Source organism: Mixophyes fleayi, chromosome 9 (genome assembly GCF_038048845.1).
Source record: "Mixophyes fleayi isolate aMixFle1 chromosome 9, aMixFle1.hap1, whole genome shotgun sequence".
Lineage (NCBI taxonomy): Eukaryota > Metazoa > Chordata > Amphibia > Anura > Limnodynastidae > Mixophyes > Mixophyes fleayi.
Window position 1 is genome coordinate 132,012,129 of NC_134410.1, and position 22,778 is coordinate 132,034,906.

At 43.2% G+C, this 22,778-nt stretch overlaps 1 protein-coding gene and 1 long non-coding RNA gene across 2 annotated transcripts in view; one reads left to right on the forward strand and one right to left on the reverse strand.

Annotated features, from left to right (window-relative positions):
• The window catches only part of LOC142101365 (uncharacterized), a 485,133-nt gene that overhangs the window by 401,276 nt on the left and 61,079 nt on the right, over positions 1-22,778 (reverse strand). The window lies entirely within an intron of this gene.
• Positions 19,019-22,371, forward strand: LOC142101432 (beta-1,4-galactosyltransferase galt-1-like). Its single transcript, XM_075185895.1, has 2 exons — positions 19,019-19,031; positions 21,050-22,371. Exons 1-2 carry the CDS (start codon positions 19,019-19,021, stop codon positions 22,369-22,371), a joined length of 1,335 nt encoding a protein of 444 aa, XP_075041996.1.

The window sequence follows — 22,778 nt, forward strand, 5'->3', positions numbered from 1 at the left end:
TCCAGCGCACACGCTTTAAGACCCCTACAGGAATATATACAACCCACCACATCACCATCATCATCATCTATTTATACAGCGCCTCTAATTCCGCAGTGGAATGAAGGGGGGGGGGGGGTCGAGGAAGAAACCTGTAATAAAACCTAATGACCCTGCTATACAGACATTTCCATCACCAATTAACCTACCAGGAATTGTATTACTAGGTAAAGGTCTCATTTGCACCAATTTGGAAACCACATGATATCCGAAGATTTATAGACTTAATAATGAATAAAGTTTCACTTCCACCCGTCACTGCTGCTGAGGAATAAATAACCTGGGGTACCATCATTTGAAAGAGGGGACTGAAGATCTGGAATTATTTTAAAAGGCGAATAAAAGGTGGAGGTATAGTTATTTTTAGTAGGAGAGATTATATTAAAGGAGTCACTTAGATTACTTAGATTGCATTTAAACTTAAGAATTCTGTTATCTGCTGGTTTGAAAAAGGGTTTTGTTGAAAATGAATTTCAATTTATGATGCGAGAACACCCTATTATCCTGAAGTTCTATCAGCTCCCTAAAATATATAAAAGATAATGTAACCCACTGGGAAGACCTATTATCGCAGGTATTGATCCTTTTTCTTCACATGTGTCCAGATATATTGATATCTAAAGCCATATATCATGGAGAATCGGTCATACCTGAAGATTACTACAACTTTGTTAAAATACTGTGAACATTTTGAATGGCAGGAAGAGTGCTACTTGGCCACTATAGATGGACAGTCCCATATTCATGAATTAACATGGAAAAAGGATTTTAGCAGTTACAGAATTTTTGGATTCAGACCTAAATTGTAAGTTTTTATTTCCAGCTCTGTGGGACTGCAGTGGGGGCGTTTGTTGCTCCTAGTCCTGCTTATCTTTCTATGGGAAGTTGCCAAATAAAACTAATTCATAATAATAAGCTATAGTTAGATAATATTGTATTAAATGCAAGATACATTTTTATTTTATCATGTTTATGGGATATATTAAAAATAATGATTATAACATGAAATTTACAAAATATTGATAAAAGATAATTTTTGAATCTGGTTCTAGAAGGGGATTAAAATAAATTAGTCACTAAGATCAGTATAGAAACAATAGACACAAACTGCTACCTGTTATTCCATTTTGTTAATTCTGTTGAATGAAAAGAAACTGCAGCTACATGGTTACATGCAGCCACCAATTAGCTACACAGTCGCAGATACTTGGAGAAAGAGGATTTCCAAAGGAGATTGTTAGCCAGGCTATTAATAAGACAAGGGCATTAAATAGAAAATTATTGTTAAAGTACAAGGTTAAAATAAAAATCTGAAACAGAGTTTAGTTCTAATGAGAAGCGGATTTGTAAAGTTCTGAATCGTCACTGGCATATGCTATTGATGGACCCAGTATTCATCAACCTACTCCCCAAAAAGCCTGATAAAGTTTTTAAGAACGATAGAAGTCTTTAAGATATATTACCACTTAGTATGCTTAGAAATAGTCCTAGATCTGAACTAAATCTTCTTGGAAAGTGAACAGTGAGGTTTTTATCAACGCAGCCAGAGTAACACCTGCAAATTTACTAGCGGTAACAATAAATATGTTAAAGGTAGTAATAAAACAGACATCTCAAATACAAAAAAACTGCCTAACCATATCAGTTATTTATTTACTAGAAGTACATTATGCGGACAAAACCAAGCACCTTTGAAGTTAAGGATACAAGGACATGCACGTAATACAAGGAATAAAGTTCATTCTCATGCAATATCTAGAGATACCTGCACAGAACTTCCGTTTAAAAACTTGAGCGTAGTTTCGACTCCCAGCGAACCTCAATATTCGTTTCAATTTGAATCTGGGCGTATACAGTATATGATCTGCCTGAATGTTACTTGCCGTATGTAGACAGACAGAACACACTGCAAGATGCGCACATGCGTATGTGTAATATAAAGTCCCATCAGAATGCATGGAAAAAAAATATTCTATAAATAATTGAACAACTCATAATACTATAATCATTAATAAAAATGTGTTTTATCTTTTTTTTTTAATTAAATATATAAATCAGGATGACCCACAAACTGTGTCTTTACTGTGCCAGTGATGTACATTTTTTACAGGATTGCCCGCTCCGTAGACTCCGACCATCTTCAACCTCTATCTCCAGCTCTAAATTACAAGCTTCTGTCTTCATTCCAGACATGTTATCTGCTCCCATGAGAACCCAGGTTCCCCAGTTCAACCCAGAGGGGGCGCTGCCCTTAAAGTCTGCTCCAGGGGGGGCGCTGCCCTTAAAGTCTGCTCCAGAGGGGGCGCTGCCCTTAAAGTCTGCTCCAGAGGGGGCGCTGCCCTTAAAGACTTCTCCAGAGGGGGCGCTGCCCTTAAAGACTTCTCCAGAGGGGGCGCTGCCCTTAAAGTCTGCTCCAGGGGGGGCGCTGCCCTTAAAGTCTGCTCCAGAGGGGGCGCTGCCCTTAAAGTCTGCTCCAGAGGGGACGCTGCCCTTAAAGACTTCTCCAGAGGGGGCGCTGCCCCTCCAGTCTGCTCCAGAGGGGGCGCTGCCCTTCCCGTCTGCTCCAGAGGGGGCGCTGCCCTTCCCGTCTGCTCCAGAGGGGGCGCTGCCCTTCCCGTCTGCTCCAGAGGGGGCGCTGCCCTTCCCGTCTGCTCCAGAGGGGGCGCTGCGCATCCCGTCTGCTCCAGAGGGGGCGCTGCGCATCCCGTCTGCTCCAGAGGGGGCGCTGCGCATCCCGTCTGCTCCAGAGGGGGCGCTGCCCTTCCCGTCTGCTCCAGAGGGGGCGCTGCCCTTCCCGTCTGCTCCAGAAGAGTTGCCAGTCCATGCGGTCCAGCCCGAGTTGCCAGTCCATGCGGTCCAGCCCGAGTTGCCACTTGGTGCTGTCTGCCCTCAGGCTTCTCAAAGTGCTGTCTGCCCTCAGGCTTCTCAAAGTGCTGTCTGCCCTCAGGCTTCTCAAAGTGCTGTCTGCCCTCAGGCTTCTCAAAGTGCTGTCTGCCCTCAGGCTTCTCAAAGTGCTGTCTGCCCTCAGGCTTCTCAAAGTGCTGTCCCTGCCAGGCCTGCCGCCCAGTCTGGGCCTGCTCCCAAGTCTGCGGCCCAGTCCGGGCCTGCTCCCAAGTCTGCCGCCCAATCCGGGTGCCCTGCCAAGTCATCTGCCCAGTATGGATTGTCTTCTGCCAAGGGGGTCCTACCCAAGTCCCAAGGGATGTATGTTCAACCCGAGCTGGCCGAGTCTCATGCTAATTCGAATTCACCTTCTGTTCAGGTCTTCCAACCACCTACTTTCAATGGGGATATTCAGCAATTTCGTGCTCTTATTAAATTCTGTATATCCTATTTTCCCTCTGTATCCAACCTCCTTGATACTCAACGAAAGCAAGTGTTTTACATGTTGGCCAACTTTACAGGGGAAGCTCTGGAATGGGCAGAGCCCTTAATTGAAACCCAAGATCCCATTCTGTCTGATTTACAGCTTTTTACTGAGGCCGTGATCAAAGAATTTACACCAGCACCTGCTATTCTCACTCCCAGTGCTTCATCTATGCCACATGTTCTATCTCCAGCTACTCCCACTTTGAGATTATCGTTTTCTTCACTCCATTTCCAGCAACCCTCTAAAAACCATAAAAAGAAAGTGAAGAGGAAGAAGAAGAAGAAAGATTCTCCTGGATCTCAACTCCCCTGTGGTGTGGTTTCTATACCCTTCCCGTCCTTGCATGAAGACTTCTCAAATACATGCCCAATTCTGGACTATGACTCTGACTTTTCTGACCATTTCTAGTATTTGGGCGTCTGGAATCCGCCCTTTAAGGAGGGGGTACTGTCACGATTTGCACTCTGCAGCTGCTGTCTGCAGTGACTCTATTGGATTTGGTATGCTTTCCACTTGTAGTACCACTGCCCACCAAAGGGGCCACTGTGCTACTTGATTATTCTCCTTGATCACTGGGAGTGGTTTCAGCTGCATGAGGCCTATTTATACCTGCCTGCTTCAAACAGTCTGGGCCAGATCATCAGGTCATTCTGAGGAGCATTCCCTGTGCTCAGCTTCTATCTGCTATCTGGACTCCTGCATATTTCTTCGTTGAAATCCACTATTTGCTGTTACCTGTGTCCTGGACTCCTGCATCTTCAACCATTATACCTGGTACTTGTAGTTCTACGCTGCCTGTTGAAATCCACTATTTGCTGTTACCTGTGTCCTGGACTCCTGCATCTTCAACCATTATACCTGGTACTTGTAGTTCTACGCTGCCTGTTGAAATCCACTATTTGCTGTTACCTGTGTCCTGGACTCCTGCATCTTTAACCATTATACCTGGTACTTGTAGTTCTATGCTGCCTGTTGAAATCTACTATTGCAGTTACCTGTTTCTCATCTGCATTTTGAACTGTCTCATGAGTTACCTTGTCATCTCTGTTTATTAATAAACTCATTAAAACCACTTATCTCCTCTCCGTGGTCATACCTGGGAAATCCTGACATCAACCTATTATGGATCTCCTGCGATCCTGCACTTATATTTGAAATTCATCCAGAGTAAGCAACCGCCAATCTGTTTAAATCGTGAAAATCCCCCCAGACTCAATATTGCAGTCCTATTTTTTTATCCTATATCCACTACTATCCTACATTTTAATTAATGGTTGTATCCCTGGATACACCTTTCCGCTAAAAATTTGTCTAACCCTTTCTTAAACATATCTATTGAATCTGCCATCACAACCTTCCCTGGCAATGAATTCCATATATTGACTGCCCTAACTGTAAAGAACCCCTTCCTTTGCTGGTTGTGAAATTTCCTCTCCTCTAACCTTAGGGGGTGACCACGTGTCCTGTGTATAGTCCTTGGGGTAAAAAGTTCCCATGAAAGTTCTCTGTATTGACCCCTAATGTATTTGTACATAGTAATCATATCTCCCCTTAGACGCCTCTTTTCTAAAGTAAACATGCCTAAACTGGATAACCTTTCCTCACAACTTAATGACTCCATACCCTTTTATCAATTTTGTCGCCCTTCTCTGAACCCTTTCTAGTTCCAAATTATCTTTTTTATAGAGTGGTGCACAGAACTTTACTGCATATTCAAGATGAGGTCTTACCAATGATTTATACAGTGGCAAAATTACACTGTCTTCCCTTGGATCTATGCCCCTTTTTATGCATGCCAATACTTTGTTTGCCCTTGCAGCTGCTGCTTGACATTGAGCACTATTGCTAAGTCTACTGTCTACGAGCACTTCCAAATCCTTTTCCATTATAGATTCTCCTAAATAAATTCCATTTAATTTATAGATTGCGTTCTTGTTTTTGATCCCTGAATGCATAACCTTACATTTATCTGTGTTAAACCTCATATTCCATTTGGCTGCCCAATTCTCCAGTTTATTTAAGTCCCTCTGTAGAGAAGCTACATCTTGCTCTGATTTTATTACCTTACAGAGTTTAGTGTCATCTGCAAAAATAGAAACTTTACTCTCTAAACCATCACCAAGGTCATTAATGAATATATTAAAAAGGAGTGGCCCCAGCATGGAACCTTGGGGTACTCCACTTAAGACTTTTGACCAATTAGAAAATGTTCCATTTATCACAACTCTCTGTTCCCTTTTTTCTAACCAGTTTTTGATCCAAGTACAAATGTTGATTCCTAGACCCAGTTCCCTAATTTTGTAAACCAACCTCTTGTGTGGCACTGTATCAAAGGCCTTTGCAAAATCTAAGTAGACCACATCTACTGTGCTGCCCTGGTCTAAATTTCCATTAACTTCCTCGTAAAAACTAATTAGATTAGTTTGACATGACCTATCCCTCACAAATCCATGTTGATTCCCACTAATAATTTTATGGCGTACCAAGTAATCCTGAATACTATCCTTTAAAATACCTTCCAGTAATTTCCCCACTATTGATGTCAGGCTTACAGGTCTATAATTCCCTGATTGTGATCTCGTCCCCTTTTTAAACAACGACACCACATCTGCTATTCGCCAGTCCCTTGGTACTGAGCCTGATGAGATTGAATCTATGAAAATTAGGAATAGTGGTCTAGCTATTTTCGAGTTTAATTCCATAAGGACCCTTGGGTGTATGCCATCTGGACCTGGAGCTTTATTTATCTTAATTTTCTTCAGTCGTCTTTGGACTTCTTCCTCTGACAACCAAGTATTAATTAATGGCATGGTTTCATTTCCATTTTTATGTATTACTTCTACCATTTGTTCCTAAATACTGAAGAAAAGAAAGTGTTTAATACCTCTGCTTTTTCCTTAGTATCATTTATCAATTCACCCATCTCACTTCTTAGGGGTCCTATATTAACTTTTTTAATCCTTTTGCCATTTAGATACTTAAAAAACTTTTTGGGGTTTGTCTTACTTTCTTTTGCAACGTGCCTTTCATTTTCTAATTTAGCCAATCTAATTTCCTTTTTGCATGTTTTATTACATTCCTTCTACCTACGAAGGACTCCTCTGACCCATTAGACTTAAACAATTTAAATGCACGCTTCTTCCTTTGCATTTCTTCCCTTACCTTTTTATTTAGCCACATTGGTTTAGACTTAATTCTTTTACATTTATTTCACATAGGAATGAACTTATACGTGTATGTTTCCAACAACATTTTAAAGACATCCCACTTTTCTTCCGTATTTTTTCCTTCAAAGGCTTTGTCCCAGTCTATGCTCTTTATAGACTCCTTTAGCATATTAAGATTTGCCTTTCTAAAGTTTAAAGCCCTAGTTGATCCGTTATATCGTTGCTTCTGGGAACTAATTTCAAATGAGACCATATTATGATCACTGTTTCCCAAGTACTCCCTTACTTGAATATTTGATATTACGTCTACATTGTTTGTTATTACTAGGTCCAGTATAGTCTGGTTTCTAGTTGGTTCCTCTACTAATTGGGACATGTAATGGTCTTTTAGCGTGCTCAGAAACCCATTTCCCTTAGCTGTACCGCAGGTCTCAGTACTCCAATCAATGTCCAATCAATCCCCCATAATTAAAATTTGACCTAGTTGTGTAGCCTTTTCAATTTGCTGTAGAAGTTGGGCTTCCTCAATCGTACTAATATCAGGCGGTTTATAGCATATCCCTATCAGCAACTTCTCTGAACTTTTTCCTCCGCTGGATATTTCCACCCACAATGCCTCTATATTACCACTAATATTCTCATATATAACTTCCTGAATACTTGGTTTTAATTCTGGCTTAATATAAAGACATACTCCTCCTCCCCTTTTATTTACCCTATCCCTCCTGAAAAGAGAATAGCCTTCCAAGTTGACTGCCCAGTCATGTGTATCATCCCACCAGGTCTCAGTAATACCTATAATATCATACTGCTCATTCATTGCTACTAGTTCTAACTCCCCCATTTTACCTGTCAGGCTTCTTGCATTTGCAAGCATACACTTAAGTCTATTGCCTCCCTTAGGTATTTCTTTTTGCTTTAAAAAGGGCCGCTCCTTATCGGCTATGCTTCCCTTTCCCCCCTCTCCACCCCCTTTACTCTTGTTAAATTCCTCCTTACTACTCTCAATGTCTATCCCATAAATACTTGCTTGCCCCTCCCCCCCGGAGCCTAGTTTAAAATCTCCTCCAACCTTCTAACCATCCTCTCCCCTAGCACTGCAGCCCCCTCCTCATTCAGGTGCAATCCATCACGACAATAAAGATGGCAACTGACCGAGAAATCAGCCCAGTGCTCTAAGAATCCAAAACCCTCCTTCCTACACCAATCTTTTAGCCACGCATTAACCTCCCTAATCTCCCGCTGCCTCCCTGGACTAGCGCGTGGCACAGGTAGTATTTCCGAAAATACTACCTTGGATGTCCTTGCCTTAAGTTTGCGACCTATGTCCCTGAAATCATTCTTTAGGACACCCCTTCTTCCTCTAACTCGGTCATTGGTGCCAACATGCACCAAAACCGCTGGGTCATTCCCAGCCCCTCCCAACAATCTGTCCACCCGATCCGCAATATGCCGAGCCCGAGCACCCGGGAGACAACACACTGTTCGGCATGCACGGTCCCGGTAACAGATTGCCCTATCTACCTTCCTAATAATTGAATCCCCTACCACCACAATCTGCCTGGGTCCCTGAGTAACTTTGGTCCCCTCTGTGCTGGAGAGACCATTCCCCTGGTTGCTAGAGGAAGCAGTGTCATCCAACTCTACCAATTCTGAACTGCCTTCCACAGTATCTTCATCCAATCTGGCAAATCTGCTGGGATTGCCTAGCTCAGAACTGGCCTGCCTCTTCCTCCCTCTGCTACCCCTAGTAACTGTTACCCAGCTGCCTACCTGTGCATCCTCCTCTGTCTCTGCTCCACCCTGCTCAGCTAACGCATCAATGGTGAGCTGTAAACTCTGCTCCAGGTTGGCAATGTCTCTCAATGTTGCAATGGTCTGCTTTAGATCAGTTACCTGGGCTTCCAAAGAGACCAATTGCTCACATTTCTCACAGAGGTATAAACCTTGGAACACTTGCTCCAAGTGTGCATACATATGACAAGATATGCATTGAGTGAGATCATCAAGCCTGCTACTACTCATCTTATTATGGCTAACCTAACTTCTTATAGCCTACAGTGAACTTTAGTACTAGCCTTTCCTAGCCACTTACCAGATTAAACCCCTTCCTGGATTCAACTCCTTAATGGAACCAACTCCACACTTTAAACAAAAACAGCACTTGAAATCAAAAAAGCAGTGAAATCAAAAGCTCAATGAAATCGCTTGCTACCTCCTGTTAAATAGAGCTTGCCTAAATACTGTAAAGGATAAAGTATGGTTGATTAAGTCAACGAAAGTGAGGAATAAACATAATGATTGTTTGAAATTGTGGCAGATGGAAGGTAGCACGTGGCAGAGCAGCGAATGCACAGCGGAAGTAGGCGTGGCAAAAAGCGTGCGCACGGCGGAAGTAGCCGTTGAGAAGCGTGGAGAACTCAGCGCAAGCGCGCCCCCGCCACCCTATGTGTCGGGGGGGGGGGGGGGGGGTGATGGTAAGTACAGCCGTTGTTAAAAATGAAAAAAAGGAAATTGCTAAGTTATATCCTATTTTAAGTCAGTTTAAAGCAAGTGTTTCTAAAGAAGAGGATGAACCCACGGTAATTTCAGCCATTGCCCATGCTGTTAATATGTTAGAGGTTCAGCGTAAGTATGGAAAAGGGGCAATGGCTGAGATAGGTGAGAGTAGTGTGACCACTAGGAGAGACAATATTCAAAGTACTGTAGTAGCTAACCCTAAAGATAGTGAACCAGTGGGTACGTATCCAGTCTGCACAATATCCGTTCCCAATGGGAAGCCGGATAAGGATGGTGTAGTTCCTTTAAGAAATGTTACAATGCATTGTCCCTGGACTAGATCAGAATTACGTTCCATTATGACTGAATTCCCAGATCCTAGAAAAGAGTTGGCTAAGTGTCAGAAGTTTGTTAAAGACTTGGGAAATGCACACGAACCAACCGATAAGGATTGGCGTGTAGTGTTGAGGGAGTGTCTTCATCCCAATACTAACGTACAACAATTTATTAAATATTGTTCGTTGGAGGAAGACGACACCTTGACAGATGAGATTAATCAAGAGAATATAGAACAGATTGTCAAACATTTAGCCATCTATTTTCCAGTAGTAGCGAATTGGAGTAAGATTTTCACCATAAAACAAAAAGATAGTGAAACAGCATCAGATTACTTTAGTAGAGCTATAGCAGCGATAACACGGTTCACTGGGATATCAAACATAGGTGAGGACCCACATCACAGGGAAGTAGCTGTAGGAGTACTAATGGATGGTCTTAGGGAAAATTTAAAAACCAGAGTACAAACCTCATTACCTAATTGGAGAGGCATCACGGTAGATTCCCTTAGGGAGTCTGCTGTGGTGCATGATAATAATATCTTTAGGAAAAGGTAAGAAAAGAGTGACAAGTTGATGACGGTGAGTATACAGGCATTAGAGGGAATGCATACACGACCACCAGCCTATAACCCACATAACAGGAAACGCAGAATGTTGAGATGTTATAATTGCATAGAAGAAGGACATATGAGGAAAGATTGTACTAAGGGAAGATATAATCCTAATGAAGGGTCGCATAGATATCGTCCAAGGAGGGATTCACATAGACTAGAAGACTCACACCTGCCCGCGCATATTACAGCAGCAAATGCTGCGCCGGAAAGCAATAGTCAGCGCTAGGGGTCAGGTCATACCTGTAGTCTACAGTCAGTGAGGTTAACTGAGAGTCAGAGAGAAGAACCAACAATGATAGTTGACATAGCTGGTAGGAAGCAAACTTTTCTTGTAGATACAGGGGCGACCAGATCGGTGATAACCTCTCCTTTTAATCTACAGGTGACCAGTAAAACTATTCCAGCTCTGGGGGTAACAGGAGGAGTGTTACATTATCCTCTAACTAAACCTGCTGAAGTTATTATCGGGCCCCTGCATATTAAGCATTCGTTTCTCTTAGCTGCAGCGGATCCTACTAACTTGCTAGGGAGAGACTTGTTATGTAAAATGGGATGTGTCATATACTGTACTTCAGATGGTGTGTTCTTAGACATACCAGAGAAGGTCGCGCATGAGGTACAGGATATATTGGACACCCCTCAAAGGTTAATGTTACACTCTACTGTTATAGAACAAAGTCCATCTCAAGTAAAGGGGATGTTGCTGGAAACACCAGGTTCACTATGGACCAGAGATGGACAGGACACTGGACTAATGGCAAACGTAGCCCCTGTCATGGTAAATCTAAAAAGTGGTAGGATAGCTCCAAAAATCCCACAGTATCCATTGAAACCGGAGGTGGAATTGGGGGTATATCCTGTTATTGAGAGGCTGTTGCAACAAGGCATTTTACTTCGTACATCCAGCACAGCAAATAGTCCCATTTTCGCTGTGAAGAAGAGTGGGGGGAGGGGCTATAGATTAGTTCAGGACTTAAGGGGAATTAATAAAGTTATTGAGAGCCAATTCCCCGTAGTGCCAAATCCAGCTGTCATCCTCATGCAGATTCCACCGTCTGCTAGTCATTTTACTGTCATTGACCTATGTTCTGCTTTCTTCTCAGTCCCTCTTCACCCTGACTGCCAATACCTTTTTGCATTCACATGGACCAGACTTCCCCAGGGGTTCATTGACAGCCCCAGTTTTTTCTCCCAAGCCTTACATGACTGTTTGCAATCCTTTCAACCCCGCAATGGGTCTGTTCTAATTCAATATGTGGACGATTTGTTGCTGTGCTCTGATTCTTTTATGTCATGTTTACATGATACTAAATTGTTGTTGCTTCACCTTACACAAACAGGGCACAAGGTGGCAAAGGATAAATTACAGCCATGTCAGACTAAGGTCAAATACTTAGGACACTGCCTCACCAAGGGGCTAAGACACCTGACAACCAACAGGATTGAGGCTATACAACACATGACTCTGCCGCAGAGCCGGAAGCAGATTCGTACCTTCCTGGGGATGTGTGGATACTGTAGATCCTGGATCCCAGGTTTTTCTATTCTGGCATTACCATTGCAGGAACTAGTCTCTTCCTCAAAACCAGAACGTGTGGTACACACAGAAGAGTCAGAGCAAGCATTATTTAATCTAAAAGATAGTCTGACTAGAGCACCTGCATTGGGGATACCTGATTATGAAAAGCCTTTTGAGCTGTACTGTACGGAAGCTGATGGTTGTGCAGCAGGTGTCCTCACACAGAAACATGGTGACGCTAGCAGACCGGTAGCATACTACAGTGCACAATTGGACACTGTGGCACTCCCAACATGTCTCAGAAGTGTAGCAGCAACTGCTCTTCTGGTAAGTAAGAGCGAGGACGTAGTATTAGGACATAATTCAACTGTCTATACACCCCATGCTGTATCAGCTCTGTTAAATTCAGCCCAAACCAGACATGTTTCTTCAGCTAGATTCACAAAGTGGGAAATAGCTCTGATGGCACCCTCAAACATCACCATCAAACGATGTAGCACCTTAAATCCAGCTACATACCTTCCATATGTGTCTCTAGAGACACAAAGGGTGGGAGGTGAGGAGACCCTGGTTGATGATGAGTTAGGCAAGATTACTGATACGCATGATTGTATGGAACACCTGAACCAGACCTTTACTGCAAGACCCGACATACGTGACACTCCCTTAGAAAATGTAGATTTTACGTTTTATACAGACGGGAGTTGTCATAGACAGACAGAGACGGGAGAGCTATGTACTGCTTACGCTGTTGTAGACGATCAGGATGTGGTAGAAGCTGAACCCCTTGGCCCACCTCACTCAGCCCAAGTGGCGGAACTAGTAGCATTAAGGAGAGCGTGTGAGTTGGCAGAGGGTAAATCAGCCAATATATATACGGACTCTAGGTACGCCTTTGGGGTAGTGCATGATTTTGGGGCCCTTTGGCGTCTTAGAAACTTTACGACAGCAGCAGGTACGCCAGTGGCACACTCACAACACATAAAAGGACTTCTGACAGCGATACAGTTACCCAGAACAGTAGCCGTCATAAAGTGCAAAGCCCATACCTTTGAAGAAGACCCGGTGTCATTGGGCAATAACAGGGCGGACGAAGCTGCTAAATGGGCAGCAGGGCAACCTATGACTGTATCGACTATGATGGTTTTTCAGACATTAGACATGCAGAAATTAATTGAAATGCAAGATTTGTGTTCCCTGCAGGAAAAGGCGGTCTGGAAGGCGAAGGGATGTGGTCAAGAGTCCTCAGGACTCTGGAGGGATGGACAAGGTAAGCCCAAACGTACTATCCAAGCCTGGCTGAAGCAGCACACGGTCTGACTCACCTGGGTAAAGAAGGTATGTGCAAACTGGTGAGAGCATACTGGTGTGCTCCTGGATTTTTCTCTCAGGCTGGTAAGAAAGCAATGTCATGTCTTACTTGTTTGAGAAAAAATGTCGGGAAAACTATTCCAACTGAGCCATCCCACATCCCTCCTACAGACGGACCTTTTCAGGTAATACAAATTGACTATATCCAATTACCACCTTGCAGGAATATAAAGTATGTGTTAGTATGTATTGATGTGTTTTCCGGTTGGGTAGAAGCATATCCGGCAGCCACTAATATTGCTGTGTTCACTGCAAAGAAAAGATTTTGTGTGTAGGTTCGGTATCCCTAGAATCATTTAAAGTGATAGGGGTACCCACTTTACTGGTGATATCTTCCAAAATATGTGTAAGCTCATGGGAATCAGTAGCAGACTTCACACCCCTTACCGACCACAAGCCAGTGGTAAGGTGGAAAAAGTAAATGGTACTATTAAGAACAAGCTTGGTAAGGTAATGGCTGAAACTGGGTTGGCGTGGCCTGAAGCTTTGCCACTAGTCCTCCATAGCATCCGAACCACTCCTAGACCTTCTCTTAATCTGTCCCCTTTGAGATACTGTTTGGCCCGACAACCTCATTTGATCGTGAGTCCGCAAGACGACTTAAAGTGTAATAATGAAGTGACTGTGCAATATCTTATAAAAATGAGCAGACAGCTGAAACAACAACAAAAACTCAAAATGCTGTCACCTGGTATGCCAGAAACGAACTGTCATGATGTTGAACCTGGGGACTATGTTATGATCCGCAATTTCTTACGTTCAGGTTGTTTAACAGACCATTGGGAATGCCCGTACCAAGTGCTGCTGACCAGTACCACATCACTGAAGGTTGCAGAGAGAGACACTTGGGTCCATTCCACCCACTGCAGGAGAGCCAGTAACCCTGAGAAAGTGCGAAATAAAGCTGAAACCGACGACACTGATCTGTCACTCGTACACCTGTTCCGGGAGACCTAAAGCCTGCAGTCAAGACACCTGAACCAGAGACGTTGCCTCAGAACTATCTTTCCAGCGATGGAGTGGCGGTTTTTGTTTTTCTTTTGTTCCAGGATTTTCCTTGTTTTTACTTTTTCTAGGACACTCGATTTTTGTGAAGGAGGATGGAAGACAGAGGCAGGTTCTGGTAGTGATACGGATGAGATGGAGTTATTAGAATACCCAGAGCAGCCCATTATCAAGCTTGGTCCAGGGGTTATGAAAAGGCTCGGGAACTCGGAGACAGTGTGAGGGGCTATTGTCTGATGAGTATTGTATCTGTAAGTTCTGTGATTCCCTAGTTGAAGAAACGTGCATCCAGCGATGCCAGTCCACTAGTACCCTGGACATGGGTGGGCATCCTCTGGAGGATTATCACTCCTTAGTGGGTAAGGTTCTAAATCAAACTGAGTTCTGGGTGTGCTCACATGTGCCTCAGGGACAGCATAACATAGGACTAGTACCATTCCCACTAAACATCTCTGAGGTACTAGAATTGAAGGGAGGGAGGCCCATAGAAGGGAGGTACAATAACACTAGGTCCCCTAGTCTGAAGCTTTCACAATACTCATTAGACAGATCCTTACTGTGCCTAAACATCTCTCATGCAAAGCGTCTGGAAAATTGGGAAGCTGACCTATCAGATCAGACAATGGCTCGCCACTATCATTTTAGAGGGAGACTTACAAGGTCACCAATAGGCAGGAATGTTGATGGAAGTCACAAATTAGGGCGCATAACCAAACATAAGAAAGTATCCATTGGAAAAGTCTCTATAGATAATTGTAAGAATGTCATCCATGCTGACACGTGTCTTGAGAAAATGGAGACACTAGGCTTGGGTAGTTTTATCAAAACTCTGTGTGATATAATTAATGGGCATACTGTTCCTTATGTTCTCCCTGATGATGTGTACTTTGTTTGTGGGAGCAAAGCTTATTCCTGGGTGACTCCGAGTTCCAAGGGTTTGTGTTTCTTAGCTAAACTGGTTCCTGAAATCATGACTATTACTCATGAGGAAATGGTTGGTATTCACAAGACTACATCACCACCATACATACACACACAGTATGAACACAGTGTCAAGAGAAATATGATTCCTGGGGAGGAACCCATAGCTACAAAGTTGATTAGTGAAACTGCTGGGTTTCAAGTTATGGTTGCTCTAGATCTCACCAGGACCGCTCGGGGAACGTTAAACTTTAAATATATCCAAGACCTAGCTAAATTGATAGATAATATCACCGAGATGTATGATGACACTTTCAGGAATAGCGCCTTGGCGTGGCGGATGGCTTAAACATACATTTGCAAATGTGTGCAACAAAGACTTTTGCATTTTTATCTACAGTAGAAATGGCAGATCTGTTGCTGGCTATAGCAGTGTGCTGGGGGAAAAAATGTTGTGTGTATGTTCCTTGCAGGATAACCCCACCCTTTCAAGCACCTGTTATGACCTATAAATTGATTTGAGCAGCTTCCACTTTTGTATTTGCTCTAGATCTCACCAGGACCGCTCGGGGAACGTTAAACTTTAAATATATCCAAGACCTAGCTAAATTGATAGATAATATCACCGAGATGTATGATGACACTTTCAGGAATACTGGAAGGGAGCTACAAGCGTACAAAAAGGAGTTGGTGCAACATAGACTGGTACTAAATTATCTCACCTCTATTACTGGTGGGTACTGTGTGACACTGGCCACCCAGTTTGGTGTCAAATGTTGCACGTACATCACCAATAATACGGATGACCCTAAGGAGGTTATAGACCGGAAGATGGATGAAATTCTGCAACTGAAAAGGGAATTTCGAAGGAACCATAATTCTTCGTTATATGAGGTCGGGGAAAAGGTGGCAGGTTGGTTCTCGTGGCTGAACCCTGTGAAATGGTTCTCTGTTCTGGGGGAGTGGGTAAAGGAAATGGTTGCTAGTGTAGGTAAGCTCCTTCTCCTTATACTGGGTGTCATCTTAGCAATTGGTTTATGTGTCAAATGTGTTCCTACTGTGTTGAAGTGTGGAAAACAGTCTTCTGGGAGTAACACTGAGAAAGAGACTGAAAGGGTGGTGAGAGATACCGAGATCATGGTCTGTGAAGATGTATTGTATAATCCTGAACTTGAAACGGTGATTAGGTGATAGTTTATTACACTATCAAAGGGTGGAGCTGCCGAAGTCAGCAAATTGGATAAAGTCATTTCAATTAAAATTGAGCAAACTTGGTTGTCTTTGTCTGAAAAGATGCGTAGAGCACGCTACGGCGTGGAAGGGCGTGCCCAGCCGCAACACGTGGCAACAACAGCATTTACGCTTTTACATACATTCGCACCAACACACACATTTGTAAAATAGTACACATTAATGGTAGTTGCAACACATAGTTATTTATGTCAAAATATAGAAGTGTTTATGTGTAATATTATAAGTTATATGCATATTAGTGATACATATGGTTCAGGTTAAAAGAAATGTGTCGTGTCTAATATCATATTAATCCCCTTCACATCAGCAGCTGTTCGGTGCATTCGGCGAAGAGATCGCACATTGCATACTCTAGTTATTGATGTTAGGGAATAAACCTTTAATATGATATTGTCACTCACCGGACCGTGAGTGCCTCTTCACTGGTGCGTGGCTCTCCAGTATTCCTGCCAGCACCTATCCTGAACCGTGGCCGCCCGCCATCCTGATGGTCTGCGCATTCGCAGTTCCTAAGAACTCTTCTGACCTTTGCTTTCAGTTAATTGGTTGATCAGGCAACGCTCCCTATTTAAAGCACCTGTGTTCATTACCTCATTGCCTGATCTTGGAGTCTCATTCCCTGTGAGTCTCTGAAGGTGTTCCTGTGTACTTCTCCGTGTCTTCAGCTTCCTGCTGATTCCTGCTCAACTCATTGCCGGTTTCCAGACCGCTTCAAGTCTCCTGTGTTCTACTATGTCTTCAGCTTCCTGCTGATTCCTGCTCAACTCATTGTCGGTTTCCAGACCGCTTCAAGTCTCCTGTGTTCTACTATGTCTTCAGTTCCCTGCTGATTCCTGCTCTAATCATCTGCGGCTTCCAGTCCGCTATTACCTCCAGTGTTCTACTCGTGTTCGCTATCTCCAGTGATTCCTGCATTGCTCATCGTTGTTCTATCCGTGTCAAGTTCTCTGCCTGTGTGCTGACCCGGACCCTGATTACCGCTACCACTCACCTGTGGTTTCTTTACTCGTGCTGGCGTGCAGCCGCTCAGCTGTTCCTGTATTCTCTCGTGGACAGCCTGCTCAACTGAACCGCGGTATGCTTACTTTCTATTGACTGTATTCGTTTACTGCATATCCGCTTGGACTGTGGCTGCTGGGAGGTTTACCTCTTTGTTCAGTAGTGAGATACATATGCTAATTGACCTTCTGCTATTAGCCTGGATTCCAGTAGTGAATTTGTCTCTGTCAAGCAGCGCCTGCCACACCAACATAGACTTGTGCATATTGTTTGGGATCAAGTTCCTTGTGCTCTCAGTGTCTACATTCTATGTTTCCACTCATCGACACCTGTACCTATCCCCACCTATAGCAGTGGTACAACTTGCTGTACGCACGCAGACCACTGACTTCCCCGTTACCTACCTGCACCTGGAACAAGTCCTCTCACCATAAGCAGTGGTACAACTTGCTATACGCAGACTACTGACTTCCCCGCTACCTACCTGCACCTGGACAAGTCCTCTCACCATAAGCAGTGGTACAACTTGCTATACGCAGACCACTGACTTCCCCGCTACCTACCTGCACCTGGACAAGTCCTCTCACCATAAGCAGTGGTACAACTTGCTATAAGCAGACCACTAACTTCCCCGCTACCTACCTGCACCTGGACAAGTCTCTTTACCATAAGCAGTGGTACAACTTGCTGTACGCAGACCACTGACTTCCCTGTTACCTTCCTGTACTTCTTCACGTCCATCAAGATCCTCGTGTTCATCTCTACCTAATCATTAACCAGATTGCTGCTAGTCATTGACTTTTCTATTTGCATCCTCTCACCATCTGCTGAGTCATATGTTCCGCTAGTCACCCTGCTACCAGAGGACCACTGTGTAACCCACACTACTCTGGTAAGATCATCATCTGGTGATATCCTGGGCAAAGACTCCTAGTGCCCGTGACAGATATTAACTGTCAAATGCAAATGGACTTATTGTAATTGGAGTGTGGCGGGAAGAACAGAGCAGTTTGGCGGGAAGAACAGAGCTCATTCCCTGGAGAGACCCCCACCTTTGGATTCCTTAGATTGAATCAGCCTATGATGTGTAACCCCCTGGACCCTCCTGATGCCTGGACCAATAGAAGCAAGCTATACCACCTGCATTGTTTCACTGTATCTCTGTTTGCATATAAGCAGTAGCTCCCATGTAGTGTTCAGTCACCTTGACCACAGACTTCAGGATTGAATGACTGTACATTGGATCCAGAGCGCCTGCGATAAGTAACGGCTGTACTTATTATTATTTCGCTTGAATATATTCTGCTACTTTTTCAGAATAAATATTTGTGCGTTGGAAACACAAATCGAGATTCCACAATCATTATTGGATAGCGACAAAACGCTCATAACAAGCTCTAACTCCCCCATTTTACCTGTCAGGCCTCTTGCATTTGCAAGCATACACTTAAGTCTATTGCCTCCCTTAGGTATTTCTTTTTGCTTTAAAAAGGGCCTCTCCTTATCGGCTATGCTTCCCTTTCCTCCCTCTCCACCCCCTTGACTCTTGTTAAATTCCTCCTTACTACTCTCAATGTCTATCCCATAAATACTTGCTTGCCCCTCCCCCCATTCCTCACCCTCTACTGCACAGGTACCCCATTCCTTACCCTCTACTCCACAGATACCCCATTACTCACCCTCTACTCCACAGATACCCCATTACTCACCCTCTACTGCAAAGATATACCCCATTCCTCACCCTCTACTGCACAGAGATACCCCATTACCCCCCGCCGGAACCCAGCATCCTCCTCCCTCCTCGCCTGAATGTCGTGACATCATCACGTCCGACATATTCAGTGAGGAATGGCAGGAGAAAGGAGGATGCTGGGTCACGGGCACCGCCAGATTGCTAAGAAGACAGAAGAAATAGAACAAAGATGGCCAAGTATGGTAAGTAAAAAAACGGAGGGAAAATGGTGATAGGAAACAGCAATGGAGGGGCAAAGGAATGAAGGAGGGGGCAGAGTGAGGATGAAGAGGGGGCAGAGTGTGGATGAAGGGGCACAGAGTAATCGTGATGATTTTTGTACATGTTGTTGTTTTATTTTGTTTGATCTTATTCCTCTTAATATTAGCTGTAAATTATTGTTTGACACCCGTTTCTCCTATGCTTCATAGTTTTGCCTCCAGTTCCTCCTATGCCTCCCAGTTGTCCCCCCCAGTTCATCCTATGCCTCACAGTTGTCCCCCCAGTTCCTTCTATGCCTCATATTTGGCTCCCCAGTTCCTCCTATGCCTCATAGTTGAGCCCCCAATTTCTTCTATGTCTAATAGTTGTCCCCCCAGTTCCTCCTACGCCTCATAGTTGTCCCCCCCAGTTCCTTCTGTGTATAATAGTTGTGCCTTCAGTTCCTCCTATGCCTCTTAGTTGTGCCCCCAGTTCCCCTATGCCTCATAGTTGTTCCCCCAGTTCCTTCTATGCCTCATAGTTGTGCCTCTAGTTCCTCCTATGCCTCATAGTTATTTGAAAAAATAAAAATATTCTTTTCCCTTGGATTTATGTGTATTATTTTTGCAAACAACTACATATTTCTGTCCTGACCTAAATACTTATTATGTTATTTTAACCCAACTACTTATAAAACAGGACTGCTTGGTAATTATTTTGGAGGGGTGCCTTGAAAAAATTATGGAGACTATAAGGGTGCCACGACCTGAAAAGTTTGGGAACCACTGGGCTAGGCCCTTTATCTCCAGTGAAGTGCAATCTTAATGCTTCAGCATACCAAGTCATTTTGGACATTGCTATGCTTCCAACTTTGTGGCAACAGTTTGGGGAAGGCCCTTTTCTATTCCAACATGACTGCTCCCCAGTGCACAAAGCAAGGACTACAAAGACATGGCTTGACGAGTTCAGTGTGGAAGAAATTTACTGGCCCGCACAGAGCCCTGACCTCAACCCCTTTGAACACCTTTGGGATGAAATGGAACCTAGATTGTGAGCCAGACCTTCTCGTCCAATATCAGTGCCTGACCTCATAAATACTCTACAGAATGAATGGGCACAAATTCCTACAGAAACACTCAAACATCTTGTGGAAAGCTTTCCAAAAAGAGTGGTAGCTGTTATTGCTGCAAAAGGGGGACCAGCTCCATATTAAAATATATGTATTTGAATACAATGTCATTACAGTCCCTGTTGGTGTAATGGTCAAGTGTTCTAATACTTTTGTCCATATAGTGTATACAAAGGTCTGTGTATTATTAAGCTGAATGCTATACCTGAAAAAGTTGCCCACCATTCTCTTTTTCACCCTATTGTGGTAGATTGTCATGTTAGGAGGGAGTTGTTTCTTTATCTGAGCAGCCAGAATGGGAATGACAGGCTGGCCTATGTGCACTGTGTGAAGTGGTGAATTCATACACAGAGGCAGGACCAGTGATGTCACAGCATCTTAACTGACATGCTCTACTTTACTCTAAATTTCACCGTTTTGATCTGTATTAGATTCAGCTGCGAAACCAATAGTAATTTGTAGAAGGCGAAAAAATGTTTTTGTGAAAATGTCCATGATTTTAGGAACACACATAGGTTTTGCATAAGAAAATGGCGACATTTTGCAGGAGGCCAAAATTTCCAATCTAATTTATAATCTTAAACATAAATAAGGCTAAAACAAGCAGTAGAAGAACAGAAGAGATTAGTATAACTGGAGCAGTACTGGCAGGTAAGCAACACTGCACCACCGTCCTAGTGTAATTATAGGAGCCCTTTGCAAACAGCTTGGCAGGCGACTCAGCACCGCTCTATGGGTTACCATTATTGGAATGTACTGATATTAACAACATGTAGCACCACCTAGTGGATAAACATAATATTGAGTAGAAAGCTGGGAGATGATTAGTTGCTTGTTCTAAACATTTATCCTTTTTCCTTATCATGTGTTTTCTCATTTTTTCTCCTCTAGTTGATCCATTTCCTGATACAATGGTCAGATTCCCAAAGGATATCCTACTATGGATGTCATTATTACTGGTTGTCTCCTTTCTACTGGGATTTCTATATACCAAAGCTTTGAACACTCATTTTCCTCAATATAGACCACCGTGTGCCTGTTGTGGTAGTAGACTAACCACCGATACTATTACACCACTGGGAGATAACCGGACATTTATCATATCCCCGTATTTCGACAACAGAGTACACAATAAAAGTGCAGTTCGTATTCTCAGCATTATTCATCATAAAGAGGTGAAGGAACTATACTGTTGGTTTTGTTGCACCGTGAACAAATCTGTGGTGGTTTCCAAGGCTGAGATAGACATACACACTGATCGGTTTGGCTTCCCCTACGGCACAACGGACCTGGTGTGTATGGAGCCACCAGACTGCCACGCCAAGTACCTATCTATTCATACGTCTCCTTCAGGAAACATGACACAATTACCTCTGTTCCAGATACAAAATCGGGATGTGAAACCGTTTTCTGCCAACTTCACTGTCTGCATTTCCACCATGTTTGGGAATTACAGTAATGTCTTACAATTCATACAGACCATGGAGATGTACCAGATATTGGGGGCCCACCGGGTCATGATCTACCTTAATAACTGCAGCTCACAGGTGGAAAAAGTAATGCAGTACTACATCGCAGAGGGTGTTTTAGAGGTCATACCATGGCCAATTCAGCGGTATCTTAGACCAGACCATGCATGGCTCTATTCTGCTAACGGCAAGGATATTGGATATTATGGTCAATTAGCAACACTCAATGACTGCATCTATCGGAATATGTACAGGACCAAGTTTGTGGTATTGAATGATATTGATGAAATAATTTTGCCATTCAAACACCAAACATGGGACAGCATGGTGGAAAGTCTTCAACAACAGAACCCACGAGTCGGGATTTTTCTGTTTGAAAACCACATTTTCCCTCAAACCGTAGCCACTGATCGAAACTTTTCCAACATTTCATCATGGAAGAGTTTGCCAGGATTCAATATCCTGCAGTATGTTCACCGTGAACCAGACAGAGTGGACTATTTCAATGCTCGGAAAATGATTGTGGATGCTAGAAAGGTAATTCAAACTTCTGTACACTCAGTTTTGAAACATATTGGGGGTTTTACGAAAGTCCCAGTGAAGACCGCCCTGGTGTACCACTGCAGAGGATCTCTTCAGAAGAAGATAAATAAGACATCTTTGATTGAAGATAAAACTATTTGGAGATATAATGCTTCATTGATTAGAAACGTTAACAAGGTACTAAGCCAAATAGATTTATAGTCCTAATAACCCAAAAAAATGGTCCTTAGAGTTTCTGCCACTATAGTCAAAGACATGGCACTTCTACCTTTCTCTATCAGGGGGAATTCAACACTCTGACTTCAGGAATTAAATTTTTATATTTTATAGACGGTGAAAATAGATCTCTGAGTTCATGGAGAAAATCCACAGATTTTTGTGATTGAACAATATTAATCATATAAAATTGAATGCGCTTGTAATGTTACTGTCAGTATATTGATTAAACAAATTACAAAAAAGCGTAAAAATAATCTGTACTATTGAAAAATGGAATTATTAAATTAGGGCACAACTGAGAACACAACTGTGAGGCATAGGAGGAACTGGAGGCACAACAATTAGGAATATGAGGAACTGGGGGCACAACTATTAGGCATAGAAGGAAC